This window comes from Talpa occidentalis, unplaced genomic scaffold (genome assembly GCF_014898055.3).
Source record: "Talpa occidentalis isolate TD23 unplaced genomic scaffold, MPIMG_talOcc4v2.1, whole genome shotgun sequence".
In the NCBI taxonomy this organism is placed as follows: domain Eukaryota; kingdom Metazoa; phylum Chordata; class Mammalia; order Eulipotyphla; family Talpidae; genus Talpa; species Talpa occidentalis.
Window position 1 is genome coordinate 131,879,491 of NW_026555331.1, and position 22,287 is coordinate 131,901,777.

Below are 22,287 nucleotides of genomic sequence, written 5' to 3' on the forward strand. Positions count from 1 at the left end.
GTAAACACAAGCTGTGACTTTTCCTGAATCACTCATTTATGCATAAAATTGAATGATTTAAAAATAGGGAACTATTGTCTGTAAGTGAAATATAAGATAAACGAAGTCTCTGTTAGGAAGACCCTCCAATTCTAAGTGAATAAAAAACGGTATACAAAATGTAATATACATGTTGATACGTATCCTGGCATGGTGCTGTCTATTTTACATTGGAAATTTTGACAAGTCTATTATGTAAAGAAGAACTAAATCATAAAAAAGTGTGGGGAGAATAGGGAGTGAGCTATCAGAAGTTAATAATGTGAAAAAAATAACATTGAAGAGTAGGATGACAGTTGAAATAATGTCAAATAAAATGGGAAGATTTTGTTCTAAAGTAAAAGGTCTTGTCTTTTCTGCTCTTATGTGGGCCTGATTCTTCCATCTTACTCATTTTTTTTTCACTTTAAGATTACCGGTTAGTGATTTTGGAACCCAAAGTTTTGCCAGTAACATATACTCCCAGGAGATCAAAATGTGATTCAGAGAATTCAGTTTGGTTTAACAGAATTTGCTGATCTCTTCCTACCTGTTATTGACTACCACAGTGAACACAGCTGCCAACTTCCTGACCTTAAGAACTGTGTATCCCAGTAGGAGAGTCAGAGAACAACTGCATAAATATATAGTACCAGATAGTTGTGAGTGCTACGGACAAAAGAAATCAGGGTAAGAAGTGTGCTATATTTTGGATTTGGCACAGACAAAGCTTATTCAAGAGGAACATTTGAGCTGTTGGCTAATGGAGGAAACAAAGCAAATCCTGTGACTATCTGAATTAGAGGAAGAGAGAAAAAGATACAAAGACTTCAAAGTGGGAGGAAGCTTGGTGTATTGCCAATTGAAGCAAAGGGAGGGAGGGCTTTGTATTGTAGCAGATACTTTCTGAACGGTATTTGGGGTTAGAGTACGTGGGATATCAGGGACAGTAGTAGAGACTTCTCATTCCATTCTAGATGTAATGGGGAGATATTAGAGAGCTAGGAACATGGGAGGGGTAGGATATGGTTTCTGCTTAAAGTGAGCTTAAGCTCTGATACATTAAAACACATTTAAAAATGTTCATTTAACATCAATTTCTTCACCTTGTGTACATCCTCATCCTTACTTAGATTCATTTTTCTTTAACTTAAATTTTATATCTGATTATTCACAAGATTTCCCAGACAATGGAATATTTTACGAGAATGAATGATTAAATTATCTCCACCTGACATAGCCAAAGCTAGTTCAAAAGTAAAAATGAATTCCATATTGTAACCCAAAAGACAAATCTGATTTTTAATGGATATGGAGCTATCTGAGAAATGACAGAAGATAATTATTTATTTTTTAATAAAGATTAACAGACTTACAGTTGTTAATTATAAGGTTAGTGGTTAAGAATATCAAGTATATCACATATGCTTTGTATTCTATTTAAATATTGTCATTCCTTTTTTTTTTACTTTCACACTTTGCAGTAGGTACATATATATTCTCTTCAGGTGTTTGGTTATTTTTGTACGTTTGAAAGAAAAAATGGTTTACATATCTTGAAATCTATGAAAATTGCCAGAATATTTTAAAAGCTAAATTAAATTGAGACCATGTGTATAGCAGATAAATAATGAAAACTTACAGGGACAAAGCTTTGTTAAGAATCTAGAATATAAGACATAATCAGGAATGGATAATTGGAGAGAATTTGTGGAAATGTTTCCAGTGCTGACCAAATGTGATGTTTTGGAATGAAAAATAAGTACATGTATTTGTATCCTTCTTAAATTAAATACTCGATAATGCATGTGGGGACAGAGAACACATGTGTATTGGATCAGAAAAGAATTTGCTTTATGGACTCCCCCTAATGTTTGGTTTTTCAACTTCCTTAGAAAGTTCTTAAAATTAAGCATTTTTGATTTGCAGGGGTCTTTACAAATCATCCTGTACAAATGGCTCAGTTTACAATGAAGAAAGTAGGAAATATAAAATCACAGATCTAGATAGAAGAAAAATAAGCTAGATTTCTGGGATCTTTTGAAGTCTAATGCTCTTGAAAGCTTGATGCTTTTTTTTTTCCCCCTTCCATATTTGTCTTGACTGTATACCTATTACCATCATTAAACAAAATATTAGAAACAAAACCAAAAGTATTTACACAACTAAAAAGGCCTATAGATAATGATAGAGTTTTCTCATCATATAACTGAAACTCTGATAATAGGTATAGATTGATAATACACAGATGTATAGGTAGGTAGATGGATGGATGGGTATGTGGGTGGATGGATGGATAGATAGAATCTAATGTGAACTATGAAATGGTAACATGGATAAGCAAATGCTTGCAATAAGTCTCATTTTATCATTCATACCTTTGTGTTTTGCAAACTGTTAAATCTTGTTGAAATAAGAGAATTCATTATTGAATTGAAGTTTCAACTCAGTTTTAGACAATTATGTAAAGTTATGATTTTGTTGATTTTAATATCAGAAGTATTGAGAGTATGCAGTAAAATCAGTGTTAAATCATTTGTTTGACTTGTCTGAAAAAATTCAAAATTTGAAATAACAGTAAATTCATAATTTATATAAAAATCATGTTATGTTTTCTTCGTTAAGTGAAAATACATGTTAAAACCTAAAAGAAATAAGATACTCAGTTAAACATTATAACATGGGATATATTTTAAGGTACTATTGTCAAGCTTGTTTAAGCAGTAGTTTCTACTTTGAAAAACACATAAAAGAATATTTTAAGCCCCAGACTTACTAAGGAGAAAACAATTCTACCTTTAATTCCCTGAAATTTTTTGAATTTAATATGCTGGAAAATTAGGCAGCAGAAACTTTTAATATTTTAGGAGAAACCTTTAAAAATGAAGCTAAATTGATAAATTATAAGGAAAAACTTACAATTCAATAAATACATTAAAAGAGCTAAATACTAAGTGCTTAAAGAACTAAGCCATGATTTATTGCTTTTGTCCTATTTGAGGTATACAAAATTTACTTCCTTTTTCATGACGACATGTCTATCATTTATCCATGTATGACCCTCAATAATTTTATATTTATTTAGTAATTTTTAATAATGTAGTAATGTAATACCCCCAAACCAAAGTTTTGTCATTGATATTTACTTAATCCTAAGTACTTCCTTTTCCATTGTATCCCTCTGCCCTTGTCTGATGGAGTCGCCATATTCCTGTATCCAGTATTTATCATTCTTAAAACTCCATTTTTAATTGGAAGATTTTTTTAACTTTCTAAAAGAATATCATGCTGCATGCAGTTTTGAGCTCTTGCATATAATATTATATCACCAAGGTTCATCCATATTGTTGCTATGCATTATAGTTCTTTTTTTGGTTCCTGTGTAATGCCTCATTCCATTATGTGAATATTCCACAGTTCAGCCACTCTCTTGTTAATGACATTCAGGATGATTCTAAGTTTTTCTGAAGACTAATGATATGTGCATTGTGGACACATACAAATGTTTCTCCTCTGTCTATAACTTGGAGTGCAATTGGTGGATCAGAGTGTTCAACTTTGGAGGATATAGCTGAATTTTTCCAAAATCATAGCATTAATTGTTGCTTGTACTAGCCAATAAATAAATTAATACATACATACATAGTATTTTTTTATTTAATAAAGTTTTATTTTTCAAAATGTACAGTTTGTGGGACCTGCTTATGCATCTTTGCCAGCAGCTGGAGCATCTCCACCCTTGGTGTTTCTGGTGTAAATTACTTGTGCTCTGTGCTTTGAAACTAGTTTGATAAGTCCTTTACTAAGGAGCTCCTGAAGGGCTCCCCTGGCCAGGGAACCACAAATCTTCAGTCTCTCAGACACAACAGCTGGGGTTATGAGCTTATAGTTGGGAACTTCCTTACAGAGTTTGTCATAAGTGGCTTTGTCAAATAAGACTAGGTTATTGAGCTTGTCCTGAACTTTGCCTTTGGACCACTTCTTCTTTTTGGCCTTGCCCCTAGATTTGTTCACTGGGTCTTTGTCCTTCTTGGCCGACTTTCCGGCATCTTTTTTTTTCTTATAGTCTTTGGGAGGCATCGCGAAGCTCAGAGAGCAGCGGCTATCACGGCAGCCTCACTAAGACGTCGGACAAAAAGGACCATGCATAGTATTTAAAAATAGAATTTCTATGATACAATGGGAATCAATGAGAAGAAGTACATATGGTTGGATATAGGTCAATGTGAAGAATTTATGTTTTCTCTATTAATATTACTTTTACATTCATCTTTTTGGATTGAAAAATTAATGTAAGTATAGCTGTCATAGCTAACATTTTAGTCAAGTCCATGACTTGTTGGGTTAATTTTTCTAACAGAAAATATTTCTCTATTTGGGGGCCTCCCTTGTGGCCTAGGGGTTCAGTCTCAGCGCTATCACCATAATGGCCTGAGCTCCATTCCCGCCCGGGAGGTGACCCACGTCTTGTGCAGCAGACTTCTCTTGTCTCACTCACTGCTCCACTGAGCAGTGTATCTTAGTAGATCTGCCTGTTCTGCCCCTCACTTTGTCTGGCCTACACCCCAGTTCTTCTATGCATAAATAAATAAAATAAATCATGCTCTAATATTGCTCTAATACTTTCATCATGTGAAACATTTTATAAACTTCAGCTATGTGTTTAAAATCAAGGCCAATCATGTACAAGCCAATAATAGGATAAACATCAAACCTGAAACTATTTCACAAGGCTTTGGTTTACACATTCTTTTGAAATTGAGGAGAACTAAGGCCGATATTGAATTGGTTTTCTAATACTTTATAGTATTTTATAAAATGCTTTTTGCAAATATAAACAATCACGAAAGAATGCACATTGTTTATCTTGTCTAATTTATCAGACCATTGTAGTTAGAAAACAAGTACACTAGTTTCAAGGTATAGTCATTCAGAAAGGGATACATCAGTGTGAAATGGGATTTGAAATAAATGTAAAGAGGACATTCCATTTCAGGAAATTCTCAGTTATAGAAATTAAAGTGAATATTGTTTCCAGTCTTTCATAGATAACCTTGGGTTTTTTGGTCAGTGAAAATAATTGTTTCAAAAAAGCATAATTAACTTTCAGTGTATACATGCTGATCTGTTGTGTTTTTTAAAATATAGCTTTGGTGCTTTTGACTCTAAAAAGCACATAAATTTGAATCAAAATGTCAGAAGATAACAACTTAGAAAATGACTATAAACTTTTCTTTATGGAAATAGGATACTTTCTTTATTCACAGTTGCCCTAACCCTAGAGTGGTGATAAGTGCCTATTGATTTTGCAAAAACTTTATTATTTTATTGCATAGAATCCAAATATCTTAATAATCAACTAAATAAAGGTTATTTATTTTAAAAGTAAGTAAAGGGAGGCGTTTTCCAATCAAGAATCAAAATGTGGCATTCTGTTCTGAAATATAATATTTTAAGCCAAGCTTTGAATAAATTAAGAAATTACAGGTCATGTTCATTCCTTTTATTTCTTTATCACCTACATTATTCACTGAACATTTTCTGGATCTAAAATATTTTAAATATTACTAAAATATGTGAATGCATACTGTATATTCAAATATACATTTAAGAAGCACAAATACATATACATCGGTATAAAATGTATGTATATGTAATTCAGTATATTGCATTTTTAGTATACACATATCCCTCTTTTTATTTTTCTGGGAGGACACGAACTATTGATAATTTTACTTTTAAGAAGTTTGGGTATGTGGGAGATGGGAAGAAACATTTTAGATTTCATTATTATTATTTTTTTAAAGTTCCATTAACCTATAAAACTCCTGTTAAAAGAGGGCCCTCTTGTGACATTTGGAATCTTTTTTTTTCCTTATTTTTATATACAAAAAACTATCAGATGTTATTTAAAATTAGATATCTTCTCCTGCAGTAACCCCTTTGATGATTCACTTAAAAAGACCTTATATAGGCTCTATATTAGAGATGACCTGTATTTAATTTCCAACTCAGTGACACTGGTCAAGTTAGTTCAGCTCTGTCCACTTGAAATTCTTTATTTGTAAAATATATAAATATTATCTATGTCATGGGCCTTTTATGGAAATTAAATGTATATATGTAAAGTTTTTAGAGCATTACCTGCTACATAGGTATTATATGGGGGATTGTTATTATGTTATGATTGAACATATTAACTGTAATGTTAATATAGTATTTATTTTCCTTGCATAAGCAAAAGACCCTAGTTAGAGTAAACTTTGGGAGGTGATGAATATATCTGTGGCCTTGGTGGTAATGGTTTCATGGGTTTATACTTATCCCCAAGCTCATCAAATTATATACATTAAATATGAACAACTAGAAGAGAAAGAAAGAGAAAGGAAGGAGTAAGAGAAGGATAGAGGGAGAAAGGAAGGGGGTAGCAGAAAGGCGAGAAAGAAAGCAATTCTTTTTTTTTTTAAAGATTTATTTATGCATACAAGAGCTGGGGTACAGGCTGGAGATGTGGGGGTGAGAAGAGTCACCAGAGACAAAGTGGGGAACAGAACACTGAAATACACTGCTGAGGGAAGCAGCGGGCAACACAGGAGAGGTCTGCTGTGCCATGTGCGTTGCTCCCTGGCCAGCCGGGGATTGAACTCGTGCTGCAGAGGCTGCAGACAGCTTCATAGTACGGTGCTTAACTCCTTGCACCACCAGGGAGGCCCCAAGAAAGCAATTCTTAATAAACTGTAATAGAAAGAAAGAAATAAAAGAAAAAAAAATCTCTAGTGTATCACCAAATTGGCAGATACTGATTTTTTTTTTAAGAATTATTTATTCATGTATACAAGAACTGGGGTACAGGACAGATGTGCGGGAGTGTGAAAGGATTCGCCAGAGACAGAGCAGGGAGCAGAACAGGCAGACTGACCAAAAACACTGCTGAGGGGAGCAGCAGGCGAGGCAGGAGAGGTCTGCCATGCCATGTGGGTAGCTCCCAGGCCGGCTGGGATCAAACCTATGCTGCAGAGGCTGCGGATAGCTTCACAGTGCTGTGCTCAACCGCCTGGGCCACCAGGGAAGCCCAGAAACTGATTATGGAAGATGAAGTGCTATGCATTAAAGACACATATTAAATCAAGGTTTAAATTTAGAAGCTGAAATGTTGAGCTTTTTCCAAAAATGCAAACCTTTTTTGGAAAATTCAACAATTAATGAATTATTATTTGCCAAATTATAACAACCATATGCCTTTGGCAAACATTTTTGAAATTATAGGCATAATCTTTTACATTTTATTCAGCCAGTGTTCAAAGAATACATGTACCAGGTATTAAAGATGAAAGGGAAATAGTGGAGAATAAAAATTACATAAAATAAGGCATTGCTGAGCAAAAATCAACTGTGAATTTCCTAGAAGCCAGAGAAAAGAAGGAAAGGGTAGCATGTTTCATAGCTCTGTTTATCCAAAAAAGAAAGCATCTCACTTTCCTGAGAGTTTTTTCAGAAGAGTAGAGTCTAAGAGGAATTTGTGATGTGGATATTTATAAGCAGGTTATTTAACAACATGATGAACAGTGTTTGCACCAATAGTTTCACAAAATATTTAGAACTATTTCTGATTTGGACATATAGTATATAAACTTTGATAATGCAAAATCCATAATAATGTAAGAATACAATGATGTTTTATAGGAAATATAATTTCTTTGATCAAAATACACAAATTCCAAAAATTACAAGATTCATTTATAGACTGTAACATATTCTGAATGACATTTCTCAGTCTGGACTGAAGATCATCAAAATTTAAATTATTTGAAATACTTATTAAAAATGCAGATTCTTAGCATTCACTCAAAACAATTTAAATAGTCTCTGGAAGTGGAAACCATGATATTTGCATTTTCAAATCTCACAACAAATGTTAAAACCCACTGATATGAAAGAATGTATGTTCAGCCGATTGCTAGTATTATCATCCTGGAATATTATTGAGCTGACATGAAATTTTAAAGGAGGTTTGAAACAAATCATTGAAAACAGTGATCTAGACAAAGGAGCAGAAGTGCTTGTATTCAGTACTGTTTAATGAATATGTATGTGTATATGTATATACAGAGAGAGAGAGAGAGAGAGAGAGAGAGAGAGAGAGAGAGAGAGTGTGTAATCTTGAATACAGGTGATAAACTGATCTTTATTGCAAAAGCCCTATCCCATCATGTACTAAGGAATAATGTTTCATGGATAATAATTATTAGTACTCTGGAGAGCAAATAGAATAAAGCACAACTGTTCCGTTTTGGGAATTTAGGATTATGAGTTTTTAAAGTTACTGATTACTTAACTCTGTGAAGGATAGGTGCACTGAGCTTTGCTTAGTGGAGGCATAAGTTAACTGTTCAATTGATCATAATGAAAATAAAGAATAGGAAGTCTTATATTGAACCTCAAAGAAAGGGCAGGACCTCTGAGAATCAAGGCAGTACCAAGCATGAAGACAGACTAAATCTCATGAGACTAAACTTTCCTTCAGGTAAATATTTCTTTTCTCCTTTACTCTCTCTTTTTTCTCCCATATAAGCCGAAAATTGATTTGAAAGGAATTACTTTCCAAAGAGGATAATTTTTAACCATATGTTAGGGATTTCAACTATGGATCACCTAAAGATAGAAAACAAATTACTGGTCGACTCTTAGATTATAATTGAGCAAAAGGGAAGTTTTATGTAAAAATCCACTGAATGGTTGATTTGATGCTGAGCTTTTTAATTGCCTTTTCATGGCCATTAGTCTTTCCAAAATAATTTGTATCCTTTTTAGGTAGAGAGAAATATGCAAGAAACCTTTCCCACAAGGTCTAGGTGCAAAGAGAACTGCCTTGTGAAAGGTTGATTCAAGATTGCTGTACCCAGGAATCAAAATTTATTTCCTGCTTTGGAGAATTCTGTCTGATGAACTATGGTTACGGTATTTCTGGCCATCAGTATTGGTAAAGAAAGGAAAACTATAGTCAGAAGTTATAATTCAGTAATTAAATCATGATGTATACAATCTAATGCAGACTTCTATGTTCCTTAGTGTGATTAAGATCAGAAGACCTGGCATGATGTTTTGAAATTTGGTTTGAAGTGAGATTAGTTAAGTGATGCAGGTTCATCCCAAGTCATATAAATAGGAAAGAGAGTCTTGTGAACCTTCTGTGATGCCTCTTTGCAAATGGTGTTACTTTTTTCATATCACACTTGACTGCCACATTTTCTTTTGCTGCATTTTGGTTCCCATTGCCACTGTAAAGAGTGATAAATGAAAATAAGCTAAGTATTTTAAATATTTAATACTCAGTAAGCATTACCAAATAAGAAAATAGAACTGATGAAACCAAAATAGGACCATGCCACTAAAAATGGGCTTAAGTTCCCACAGCTACAACTGACATTAAAAAATCAGAAAAGCTCTTTTAGCCAAAATAAGATTAAGCTAGAATCCAAAATGATAGAATATATTTTGAGAAGCAAGTCTCAATTTTGATATGTGAAGTTCTTCAGAAGGAATATCAGAGAAGATTAAACCAAAAATTCATGTTGCTGATAAGATATCCCAGTAAAAGAACCTGTGCTTCTACCAGAAATAGGAGAATTGAGCCACAATGAGCAAATCCTCTTATCTTCCTGCAGAAAGGCCCTGTGGGTGAGTCAAGAGCTGCACCTGTCTGATCGCCTCACCTTAGGCAAGACATATACACATCAGACTGGCTCTATTAAAATGTGTAATATGAAAAGCAAAATGACTTTCAATCTTTTAGTCTAAGATATATTTTAATGGGAATCTGTAATTCTTATTTACCTTCATTTTAGTTGATGTAGAGGAATTTATTTTTATTGAAGAGCTACATATACCACCTATTTATTATTTTTTAAAATCAAAGTAACATTGATTTATAACATTATATAGGTTTCAAGTATATAAATAGACTTGTATGTCAACATCTGTATAGACTGCATTATACTTGTCTTTAAAAGCCTAGTTTCTGAGCCTCCCTGGTGGCCAAGGGATTAAGTCTCAGCACTGTGAAGCTCTCCAATGCTGCAGCACGAGTTCCATCCTTGTGCAGGGAGCTACCCACATGGCCCAGCAGACCTCTCCTCTCTCACCTACTGCTCCCCTCAGCAGTGTATTTCAGTCAGTCCACCAGTTCTGCTCCCCACTCTGTCTCTGGTGAATTCTCTCTAACACACACAACTCCCACACATCTCTGGCCCACACCCCAGCTCGTATAGGCATAAATAAGTAAAGTAAATCTTTAAAATAAAAGTCTGGTTTCTATCCATCATCATACAATTGATCCCTTTCATCCAATTTTCCCACTCTACTTCCCCTTTCCCTCTGGTGACTAGGGAAGCAAAAACAGTAAGCAAAGGGAATTAAATGAATTAAAAAGCTTCTGTATGGTGAAAGAAACTATTTTTAAGCAAAAGCAAAAGGCATCCTACTGAATGGGAAAAGATATTTGCGAATAATTGGGTAAATGTCCTTTACCTGGAGAATAGATGCTTCTTCAGGGAAGACGGACAGGTGTCCAACTGGCATGTGAAAAGATGTTCAGCATCCTTTATTATTAGAGAAATGCAAGTCAAAACAGAAAGGATGTATCATCTAATGCCTGTTAGAATGGCTTTTATCAAAAAGACTAGAAACAAATGTTGGCGAAGATCTGGTGAAAATGTAAATTGGTGCAGCCATTATGGAAAAGAATATGAAGAGTCCTCAAAAAAAAAATTAAGAACAGAAATACCATAAGATCTGGCTATCCCACCTGCAATTTATTTCTAATAATTTATTTCTAAGTTCACATTGTATTTCTGTTTATTTGTAGTATCCCTAGGAACCAAATAGGAAAAAAAAGTCCATGGTTTTATAACATTCATCCTGTAGCCTGTTGTGTTTATTAAGATGCCTCATGACAAAAGTTCTTTTCAAAAAACCTCAGATTTTACTTGTTATCTCCCCCACATGTTTTATAACAATGCCTAGAATATTGCTTTGAGACTCGTAGATGTTGAATAAAGACTTTTTTTTTCTTTTTTCTGTCAAGGTTCATCCCACTTTAGGAATGTATATTACTCACAGTGCTTTCTTGCTATTTGTCTCTCAGCTAAACATCCTCTGACACAAAAATCTACATAAATAAAATTCCCATAGATGCAAAGTAGTCAACATACATTAAAAAAATTACACATGATACAAACTTCTAGAAATTTTTTCATCATTTTTATATGCTGTTTTATCCCTCTAGAAAACCATTTTCCAAATCCTTATTCATTTTCTTTAACTTTCAAAAGAAGTCTACATTTCTCTGCTATTTGTCTCATCTTTATATGCTGTTGGCTCATCGCTATATTTATCTATCCTTGTTCATTCTTCTGTGCTTCAGATAATAATTTCTAGATTTTTGTCATCAGGATATAGTATGCCTTTGGCTTTTGTAGACAATCAGCATAAGAAATCTCTATATGGAGAATATTTCCCAATCCAAGGCAAAACCACTAGACATAGAGTATTGCTAGCTGGCATATTACTTAATGTTCTGTATATTAAGAGCTACAAATAAATGGAAATATGTTTGTGTGTATAAACAAATATATATATATATTTTTCTTATATACTAGCTCCATTAGAATTTGGATGCTTCCTGTTTGACTGATGAAATAACTTCTTAGGCATGTCGCAGGTCACCAGTGATGATACCAAGACAAATTAGTAATGTCAGTGATAGTGGTGCATTGATGAGTTTCTTTACCTGGAAGAAACAGACTCTCAGCAGCAGAAAAATACAGAGAATATTCTGGACTCAGTGAATATGTTGAATGTTGACTGAACCAAGTCTAGAATCACTTGTCACTTTTTGAATCTTAAATAATTCTGCTGTGTATAGATTTGGAAATAATTATCATTACACAAATAATAATCCATCTTCATTTAGAAGTTATACTTTTTCTCATTGTTGTATCACTCATAAATGATCAGTAAATATGGAATAAATTACAGAATAAATTAAAATTTTCTTTCTGAATGGATAAAAATTCTACTCATGTTTATGAAATTGGAGAAACAAGTCTAGTGGGAGGGTAGGAACTTGAATAGAGACTTAATTAGATGACATTTTAATTTTGTTTTATGGTCTTCACACTTGAGCCCCCCCCAAATAATTTGTGAAATATATATTCCTTTGCCTCTCTGTAATACTATTTTCTGTAATTTCCTCTATTCCCTTTAGGTTAGTATTTATTAGTATTCTGTTAAATTGGTATATCTTAGGTGTTGCATACAGTCGAACATATTTAAACAGCATTGTTTAACAAAAAATATTGCCTAGAAATACAGAAAAACAAATACAGTCATACACATATCTCACAAGTAAATACTGAATCCAGATTTCATTTAATTCAATTTAGTGACTGTTCCTATTTGCCAGACAACATACATGGCACCATGAAGAAAGATGAAGTATAAGAGATTAAGTTCTGTGCAGAGCTGGATTTTTAAACCAACTTTAATCCTGGCCTTTCACTGACTCTACAGAGGCTCAGTATACTTTAAAAATATACTTGTGTTTGTGTGAAATAAAATGTGTGAGGATTTTATGAAATGAAGGATTGTTTGCCTCAGCTGGGAAGAACAGAAGTCAGCCATCAATTATTGTAGTCAAGTTAGAGTTCATGTAGCATATAAAATTGCAAGGATATTTGAGCATATTTGAGTGTTTTCTCCTATCTGTGATTCCTTACCTCTTTTTAAGCATCCTTGTAAGAATGGATTGTAAATTCATGTTTAGGCTGATTTCTGTATATGTTGTTTGTTATTTTTGTATGGTAAAACATAACCTATACTTGCTTTTTTCCAAATGGTTTAAGATACCTATGTCCATTATAGTTGTTTTTTTTTTCTATTTATTTATGCATACAAGAGCTGGGGTATAGGCCGAGGTGTGGGGGGTGAGAGGATTCACCACATTCAGAATGGGTAGCAGAACAGGCAGACTGACTGAAATACACTGCTGAGGGGAGCAGCGGGCGAGCCAGAAGAGGTCTGCTGCACCATGTGGGTTGCTCACTGGCCAGCCAGAGGATCAAAGTCATGCTGTAGAGGTTACCGACAGCTTCATGGGTTGCATCTTAACTCCTTGCGTCACCAGGGAGGCCCATGTCCATTATAGTTTTAAGTGATGCACAACTTAAATTGGCAAATAATAAAGTATTACCATTAAGAGTGTTATATTTTCTCTCTAATATAGATCTGTTGTTTCAGAAATAATTATTTTGAGACATATTCAATGAGTCTTTACTATAAACACACTACTTATATTTTGAGAGACAGATGTCTATGATAAGAAAACAATTAATTTAAATATTTTCAGTGTTCCTGCTTTTTGGCCCTAATTAATTTTCACTCATTTGCAATGGTAAATTGCAAATGGTTATTTAAACCGTTCGTATTTCATGTTTCTTACATATATTAGCAGACATATTCATAGATATAGACATTTTAGTAATATTTTTCGAATGCTAGTTCTTTATATGGTTAGAATCATAGAAATTTGAAGTTTAAATATTCACTGTAGGTCATCTATTTTAAACCTTCACCAATTGAAAGCTTCTTTAATATAGTCTCTATTTTTATGTGGCCTTCTATAAGCTTTTGTAATATTCCATGTAATTGGAAGTTTCAGGCAACCAACTTCTTCATAGCACAACTGCCATTTTTATCAAACTTTTAAAAATTGAGCAGCCATACTTTATCAGCCATTTGTCCAAATTAGACTTTAGAGATTAGACAAAATGTTTTCTTTTTCAAATCCTTCCCAGGGCTCCCTGAGGAGAGCTATCATGCCCCTCCTTTGACTTCTCTTTGCTGGGATCATCTTTCCTAAAGTATTCAAACTTTATCATGTAATGTGATTTCTGGAGACCCTCATTGCCTTGAACTCAAATCCTCTGAGGTTAGTCTGACTAGAAGCCAGTACACTGAGAGCCTGACCTACCACTATACTAATAGTCAGTCTCTAAATAGAACCTAAGTGCAATGACTTGCATTGCTCTTGTGGGAAAACAAATTCTTTATTTTCACTTGGAAGACTATAAGACCTTTCCTCCTCTTTCCTTATATACTGAATAAATTCTGCCAGATTTTTTTGACATTTGTTAAATTTTATTCTATGTGTTAATAAAATGCATTGTGTGAGTGTTACCTAGCTACATGGCTGAAGCTTCTCCATGAGTCTGTTTAATTGTATTATAAAAATGAAACAGAACACACAATAGAGAATGTTCTTCTGGAAAAGCTATAAAGGAGTCCTTGTCATCAATAAAGACTATCTAGATTATTGTTTCCAAAAGCATCTACCCAGTGTAATCAGGCACTTAAAGTCCAAGAGAGAAGAGAGAAAAGAAGGAAAGAGTATATTAAAAATCTTAATTGAATTGTTCCAGTACCCCTGGGCTATTCTGGTTCTGTTTGACCAGAAGCTGAGGTTCATTCAGTTTTGTGATGATTTTTCCCTTTTCTGTTCAGGAGGATCATCAATAATGAGCTTTTTAAGACAGCTGGGATGGGTAGAGGAAAAGGGTCAGACACATGCAGCTTCCCTGTTCCTCCTTATTTGATCAAAATCAGTCCAAGGGATGAAATGGCAATCATCATCATCATTAGCATCATCATGACAGAAGCTCTCATTTAGTGAGTAATTACCCTGGGTCAGGCACTATGCTCAGCTCTGTTTACATGCATTGTTTTGTATTACATGTGATTCTGTAATAAAGGCATGACCTTTATTTCACAAGTAAACAGAATGTTATTTTGAAAGAATTGATGGTAGTTTCATCTGTCTCCAAAGCATGTGTGTCAAGCACAGAAATACACAGGCTCAGAAATTATATTTCTTAAACAAATAGTAACAGGAGTGTAAAATCGTCCCTTTGGAGGTAGAAATACTATAGAAAAGGTTTGGTTCAAAGTGTGACAGAACCAGTAATGACTAAACTGAATTTTCTGCTCTTGAAGTATATTTGCAAAGACTATAATAGAGAATTCTAGATATTCATTGGTCTGTGATTTACAGGTTTCTTAATTGAAGTCACTGAAGATGAAACATAATCCTCAACACAGCCACTCTGAAATAGTTTAATGAGAAGGTGGGTAGATTGTGGAGCCTTGTTTATTTTATATTATTGCAGAAGGAAAACATCCTAGAGGATGTTTTCTAACATCTTGTGTTTGAATTTATTATTCCAAACATCTTTGAAATAATACATGACTGCATAAAATGTATTTCATTGTAACAGAGAGAATTAATTGGCTCACTGCTTTAGAAATAGAGTTTATATTGAATATAAGAAGTCAGTTTTTGACTCTTATCTGACTTGCATATTTGTGTGTCATCTCAGCAATAATTGGCATGAGAATCTGAAAATGTCAGCTTAACCTTGATGAATGGACAAGCAATATTTTTAACAATCTTAATCTTTCCCCCCCCTAGAAATAATTAGATTTACTAATTACCTATAACCTATAAAATCACTGGATCCGATTATAATTAGTGCCACATAAAATAAAAAGATGATTACAAAATGCATATTTATTAAGATTTTTCATCTAACTTAAAATTTAGAGTTATCATGCATGTAGGTGACAAAAAACATCTTAGGATGGCTTCAGAGTTTTGCTGAACGTTAATTAGGACTTGAATAAAAGCCATTCCTATAATGAAACAATTTTAAAAAATCATTGATGTGAAGATTTGCAAGAAATACCCTTCTTAGGCAAACACATGGCTTGTTACCAGGCTTTTATGTTTATATTTCTATTATATATAAATATATATACACACACACATATACATACACATACATATATATCACAGATATATACATAACTGTCCCTATACCCATATATATCAAATACATTCGTAAGGTGTCTATGTTTATCTTGTTCTCTTTCATATCTTACAAACTTAGAGATCAGGACCTATATCTAACTGAATTTGATCTAATACTCTGGGTATTGAAGACTTTTTTTTGGCTGATTTTTATGTTGGTTTTGATAAAAAGTATGCAGTATTCTATTTATAAAGGGAAATTATCTCAGCTTGGAGATAATGATTTTCAATATGTAGTACTAAGAATTCGTATCGATGCCAAGAAAGCAAACTCAATAAAACATCAGTTTAGTTCAGCTTTGGCTGCAAGAATATTATAATGTTCTGTTTTGGTAGCTATTAGAAAACATCAAGATTCTGTTCTTCTATTTCTACAGCAAATATTTGAATGCCTACCCTGGTCATGTTATTGCTAAGTGTTAAGGATACAAAGATTAATGAGGCTTGGTTTCTACCTTGAATAACACACAGACACACACACACATGCACAGACACACACACACACACACACAGGATTCATAGACATTGAGGTGGAACCCCACAGCAGGTTTCATGGGAATTTTGGGGATAAAACTGAATACACAAGTATTACATGAAATGGTCAAGCTTATTTTTTTTTAATCATACTGAAGATATAATTTTGTTTTTTTTTTTTAAGAGGCACGTATTTTATTCATTTATTTATTTATTTGTTTGTTTGTTTGTTTTTGTTTATACATGCACTGGGTACAGTCAGAAGCGCGGGAGGGTGAGAGAATTCACCAGAGCCAGAGCGGGGAGCAGAGCAGGCAGAAGGACCAAAGTACATTGCTGAGGGGAGCAGCGGGCGGCAGGAGAGGTCTGCGCGCCATGTGGGACCCTCCTCCGGTGGCCGGGGAGCAGCCGGGGATCGAACCGGCGCCGCAGAGGCCGTGGGCAGCTTCGCAACCCAGCGCTCAACCGCTGCGCCACCGGGGAGGCCCTATAATTTTGTTTTTTACACATTAGAAAGACTGGCATATCTCTTTCTGTGCTGGAATACTTATATATAGCTATTCAGTCTCTTTTTCAGTAGGGTCAGGATCTTATTCGTGTACAGTTTATAAGAGATTAAAGTGTTTTATTTGAGGTTGCCATTTCTCCCAATTCTGGAAAACTACATGTTCATACACCACTTTCATCTAACTGAACTTTGTAGCCATAATTCTAATTGTGACTTTTGTCCCACAAATTTTCAAAATGATTCAAAGTGCTGGATCTTAAGAAGTTTAATACCTAGTACTACGGCGAGAGGAAATCTCATTTTCAGTTTAATCTCTTAAAAGTGAATATCTGACTTATTTTTAATAATTCTCCAATTTCAAATAATTCTCTTGAGAAAGACTTAGTGCTAATAATTAGCTTCATTTTTCAAAACTCAATATGTGCCTCTTGTGTGATCATACGGGAATAGTAATTATTTTAAAAAGCCTGTTTTAGTCCACATTAAAATAATGAACTAAAAATAATTCATTATAGCCATCCTAATTATCTGGGTGGTGCTTATCACTTACAGTTGGAAGAATAGTTTATTTACCTTACAATTATTTACACTTCTATTTATTTTAAATACAGTATTATACTATATATAATTATTGAGAGGAGCTATTTTCTAATTCTTAGAGAAATGAAGAATCAAACATTTGAGAGAGTGTTTGGATCTGTTTGCTCAGTTGGAAGCAACCAGAGCCAGAGCTGGAAAAGAGACATCAATAAAAGGAGCCAAGAATGAACAATTAGAATACCCAAACAGTAAGCCTTTCATCCACTTAGCAATTATTTTCTAAGAATTTTTTAAGCTATTGGTTTTTAAGAATTGCAACTTTGAGATGATAAGGAGACATGATTCCATTGTTCTTTTTATTAATTGAAAGCTCTGATATGAAATTTACATTCCCATGATGCCTCTTTTAAATGAAATTATTTTCAAATAACTTTCTCTATATCAATTTTTCAAAGTCTATTTTTTAAACACTTCTGCTCATGATTGTTTTATGAACTGCTATCATTTCTCATGGAGTTTCAACCCTACAGGTCTATAGCTGAAATATTCTGGAAGTGATTTAAATATTTCATAAGTTTGTTTTATTTTTTTAAAGATTTATTTATTTATACATACAAGAACTAGTGTACAGGCAAGAGGCATGGGGGGTGAGAGGATTTACCAGAGACAGAGTGGGGAGCAGAACAGGTAGACTGACTGAAATATACCGCTGAGGGGAGCAGCCGGTGAGACAGAAGAGGTCTGCTGCGCCATGTGGGTTTCCTCCTGATCGGGGATCCAACTAGTGCTGCAGTGGCTGTGGAGAGCTTCACAGTGCTGCAACTTAACCCCTTGCACCTCGAGGGAGGCCCCCATAATTTGTTTTATTGAGGAAAAGTTATTATAAACAACATTAACTTTTCATTTGTAACTTGATACTCTTTCAAAGTATGTTGATGCATGAGAATCTTGTTCAACATTGTCCAGTAGAATTATCTGCGATGCCAGAAGTGCTCTTGATCTGTTCTGTTCAGTGTAGTAGCCTTGGGGGCCAAGGATTGTATTTTCAGTATTATTTGGGATCAAATATTTAAATTTTGAATAATTGCATGTGAGTAGCAGCTATATCTCATAAGGTAAAGCAGTTCTAGTTACTATCTTACTTGTGTGACTAATAAATTTTTGTTTTTCTAAATAAAGATATTAACTTAAGCAACTACATCATGAGAATGACCTCTATGCAAAAGGATCATGGGCATCTGGAAGGGCTGGGCTGCTATCATGTGCTGTGGTAATATAATTGTAAATTTACAAAAAGCAGCAAAAAACAGAACTCATTTAACTAGGACATTCCAACCATGTCACCATAACATGGTGGCACTGAAAACAAAATTACTGTTTTCATATTGAGAGAACAACCAGAAATATGAAATGTACCAGGCCACTGACTAAAATTTCCTGGCCACTTACATCGTTCAGTCTAGCTGTTTAGTGATTGATGAGTTCGTGATTTTAAATTGAATATTCAGTGTGATTTGGAAGATGGATGATTGAAAGTACTTCCTTATCCAGCCATACATTTCTAGTGTTCCTGCTAATAATCTCTAAAAATAAGTCTTCAGAACCAGCCACAAAAAAAAAAAAAAATTCTGGAATGAGGACATTGATTGAAGTATTTTACTTTCTGCTTTAATGACTTCAAAACAATGTATTTTAGAATGAAGTAAGAAATGCTTCTCTCAAAGCCTAATCTTAGGATGACTACACAAAGAATTAAGATCCATTTTTATTCTGCTCATGCAAGTTAATAATAATTGAGTACTACTATTAGAAAGCATAGCTCTTAAGCTATATCTGCTATGGCTTTTAGCTTTTGATGAATCACCAGTGTAAGTGAAAGGGTGCAGGAGGGGTTTGTGGTTAATGCAAGATGTGTCTTTTAGCCTGTTTGGTTCTGTTTTGTCTTACTTTCCTAGCAATATATGTACTGGAAAACCATTCACAGACATAAATAAAGAAGTTACAATCGATGAGTTAAGAATTGGATAAGAAGTGAGACTGTCATAGCTATTATACTTTCACTATCGTGTGTGTGTGTGTGTGTGTGTGTGAAAGATGAGAGAGAGAAAAAAAATTTTTTAAACCAAAATTTTTGCTTGCAAGAATCAGTCAGGGGTACCATTTCAGTATCCCTGCATTATGTATTTCATTTTTAAATATAGCTTTTATTTACTTGTTAGAACAAGCTACACATTAGCACTTTTATATGTTGCTATCAACATCACTCTACCTCATATTTGTATATACAATATATGTGATACAGAGAATTGTTTACTTAGTAATTCACCTGCAGTAACCTATCACTAGCAAAGACTTCCTAAAAGTTCAACCCAGTTCTCAAACAACTTACCTAATGGCATTACTATTCTCACAAGATGAATTATTATATGTACAATGCATTTGAAGTAATGTTAATTAATATAGTAAGCATGCTATTACAAAAGGATCTTAAAAATGTATGTGTGGTTGAATATTTGACTCTAAAATGGTAATATATAAGCAGCTTATTGATTTCATTTCTACTGTAAATAAGTCTTATTAGAACTCACGCACAAACTGTATTTGATATTATATTTCTGATCCAAGAACTTTACCTGTAATGGTATCTGGAATTCCCTTAACCTGTGACCGTGCCAGGTACGCAATTAGTTTATTGGAATGCATCAGAAGTTCAAAGAACTTCAGTAGATTTTAGAAACTATCTGGTGTAACCCTCTCTCATAGAAGATAAAAGAGATGTATAGCGATGAAGTGATCTTTACAAGGTCTCACAGCTATTTAGAGGTGGAGATAGATGTATACATAAGACATTAGAACCTCAGTCTCCTCCATTCCCATCCTTTACAAAGCACTGTTACCTGTGCTCCATTTTATACAATTCAAAGTTCTATTGCTAATATATTTTGCTTTGTTTGGCAGACACTGGTTATAAAGAAAAGATGGGGAGATGGATATTACAAGTCAAAATGACTTGAAAACTGTCTTTTGACAATAAAATTTCCATAGATTACTGCAGGTAGAGATGAGACAATTACTTCATGAAGGGGAATACTGCGGTTTTTGAGAAAGAGTAGATAATGAGGTTTACTCCCTGAGATCTATGCTCAAACTCACCTATAATTGTGAAAAATGCAGCTAGTCTTACCTCTACATATTATGAAACAACAAAATTGGTGATCTTTTCTCATGAAGTGGAGAGCTGCATTTCCAAACAGAGCTATTATTTCCTTTTTTGGAATAAAAGGTTTAAGATAAAGATAAGATCATTAGAGATTTGTCCTTGCAAACTCAGAAAAGGCATTATCTAGCATATGTGCTTTCTTCTAAATGTATCATTTTAAGTCATTTTTAGCATCCAAAGTTAAATTTTAAAAAGTTTGCCTATTACTTCTCCGTATTATGCCAAGGACAAAGTTTTGATAATGGCAGAATTAGAGGAAATGCGGTTCATAACTCCAGCCTCTTTTTGGACAGACTAAGATTCCAAACTATTTTCATGGATATTAATCCAGAGTAGGAGAAAATAAACTTGATTCTCATAAGCCTCTTTAGATTGGTGAAATCAAGAATGTACCTGTGTGCTTTCATTCTGAATATACATATGCACAAGCATCTTTGTTGTGTGATGCAGTGTCTCTTTCAAAAATAAAGCCTGTACATGGGAATAATTCAAAAATTTATCTGACTGAGAAAAAGCATAGTGGGATCCTTTCACTTTCTTAGAGTTATTGGGAGGATTACATACCATAACATGCAAAGTACTTAGCAAAATTCCTGGCACAAAATAAATGCTCAATTACTGTTACGAATTGCGGTTACAATGATACCTTTAGCTGTTGAGTTAATAAGGATTTTTCACATTGCATCAAATCTAGGTCAAATTAAATTGCACCAACAATGCCTGAGATTAACAATTTTCTCTGTCACTGCCGCACCAGCAATTGCTGCTGTGTGTTATTTCCTTGGACTTTTTTTCTTTTTTTTTTTTTTTTGGTATCTCTGATACATGGTGACATGTAAAATAAATCCATTTAATCATAGCACAAACATAATTAATAATGATTTGAACAAATCCATTACTTTGAAACAGAAGAATACAGCATATAGAAAGGATGATGACTTTTAGAGAGATAGTTGAGACAATTTTTTTTTTTTAAGATTTTATTTCTTTATTTTTGCATAGAAGAACTGGGGTATAGGCCAGAGGTGGGGGAGGTGAGAGGATTCACCAGAGACAGAGTGGGAAGCGGAACAGGCAGATGGACTGAAATATACTGCTGAGGGGAACAGCGGTAGAGACAGGAGAGATCTGCTGAACCATGTGGGTCACCTCCCTGGCTGGGGATCAACTTTAGGCCATTGCTGAAACTTATCCCCTGGGCCACGTGGGAGGCCTGAGACAATTTTCTTAATCATTTAAAGAACAATCTGATTTATACCTGTTTCCTCTTTGTAATTCTACATGTAGAGGGAGACCTTTAGCAGTGTTCTCAAAGTGGGGTCCCCACACCATCATCATTGGCAACACCTGGAAATACCTTGGAAATCCCAACTCATATGTGCCCCACCCTAGATAATGTGCATACAGAACTCTGGGGGTGAGACCCATCAATCTGTTTTATGAAGAAGCTCTCTAGCATATTTTGAGGCCAGTTAGAGTTAAAAGTCACTAATATATAAATTGACCACTATCACCTTCCTCTTCCTTCCTTGTCTCTCTTTGTCTACCTTTTCTTTCTCTTTCTGGCCATCTCTTCCTCTCCCCTTCCAACACCCTCTTCTCTCT

General features: G+C 34.2%; 2 protein-coding genes across 2 annotated transcripts in view; one reads left to right on the forward strand and one right to left on the reverse strand.

Annotated features, from left to right (window-relative positions):
• The window catches only part of KCND2 (potassium voltage-gated channel subfamily D member 2), a 448,186-nt gene that overhangs the window by 7,553 nt on the left and 418,346 nt on the right, over positions 1-22,287 (forward strand). The gene's annotated exons all lie outside the window — the stretch shown is intronic.
• Positions 3,674-4,157, reverse strand: LOC119246029 (40S ribosomal protein S25-like). Its single transcript, XM_037512206.2, has one exon. It carries the CDS (start codon positions 4,096-4,098, stop codon positions 3,721-3,723), a length of 378 nt encoding a protein of 125 aa, XP_037368103.1. The 5' UTR covers positions 4,099-4,157; the 3' UTR covers positions 3,674-3,720.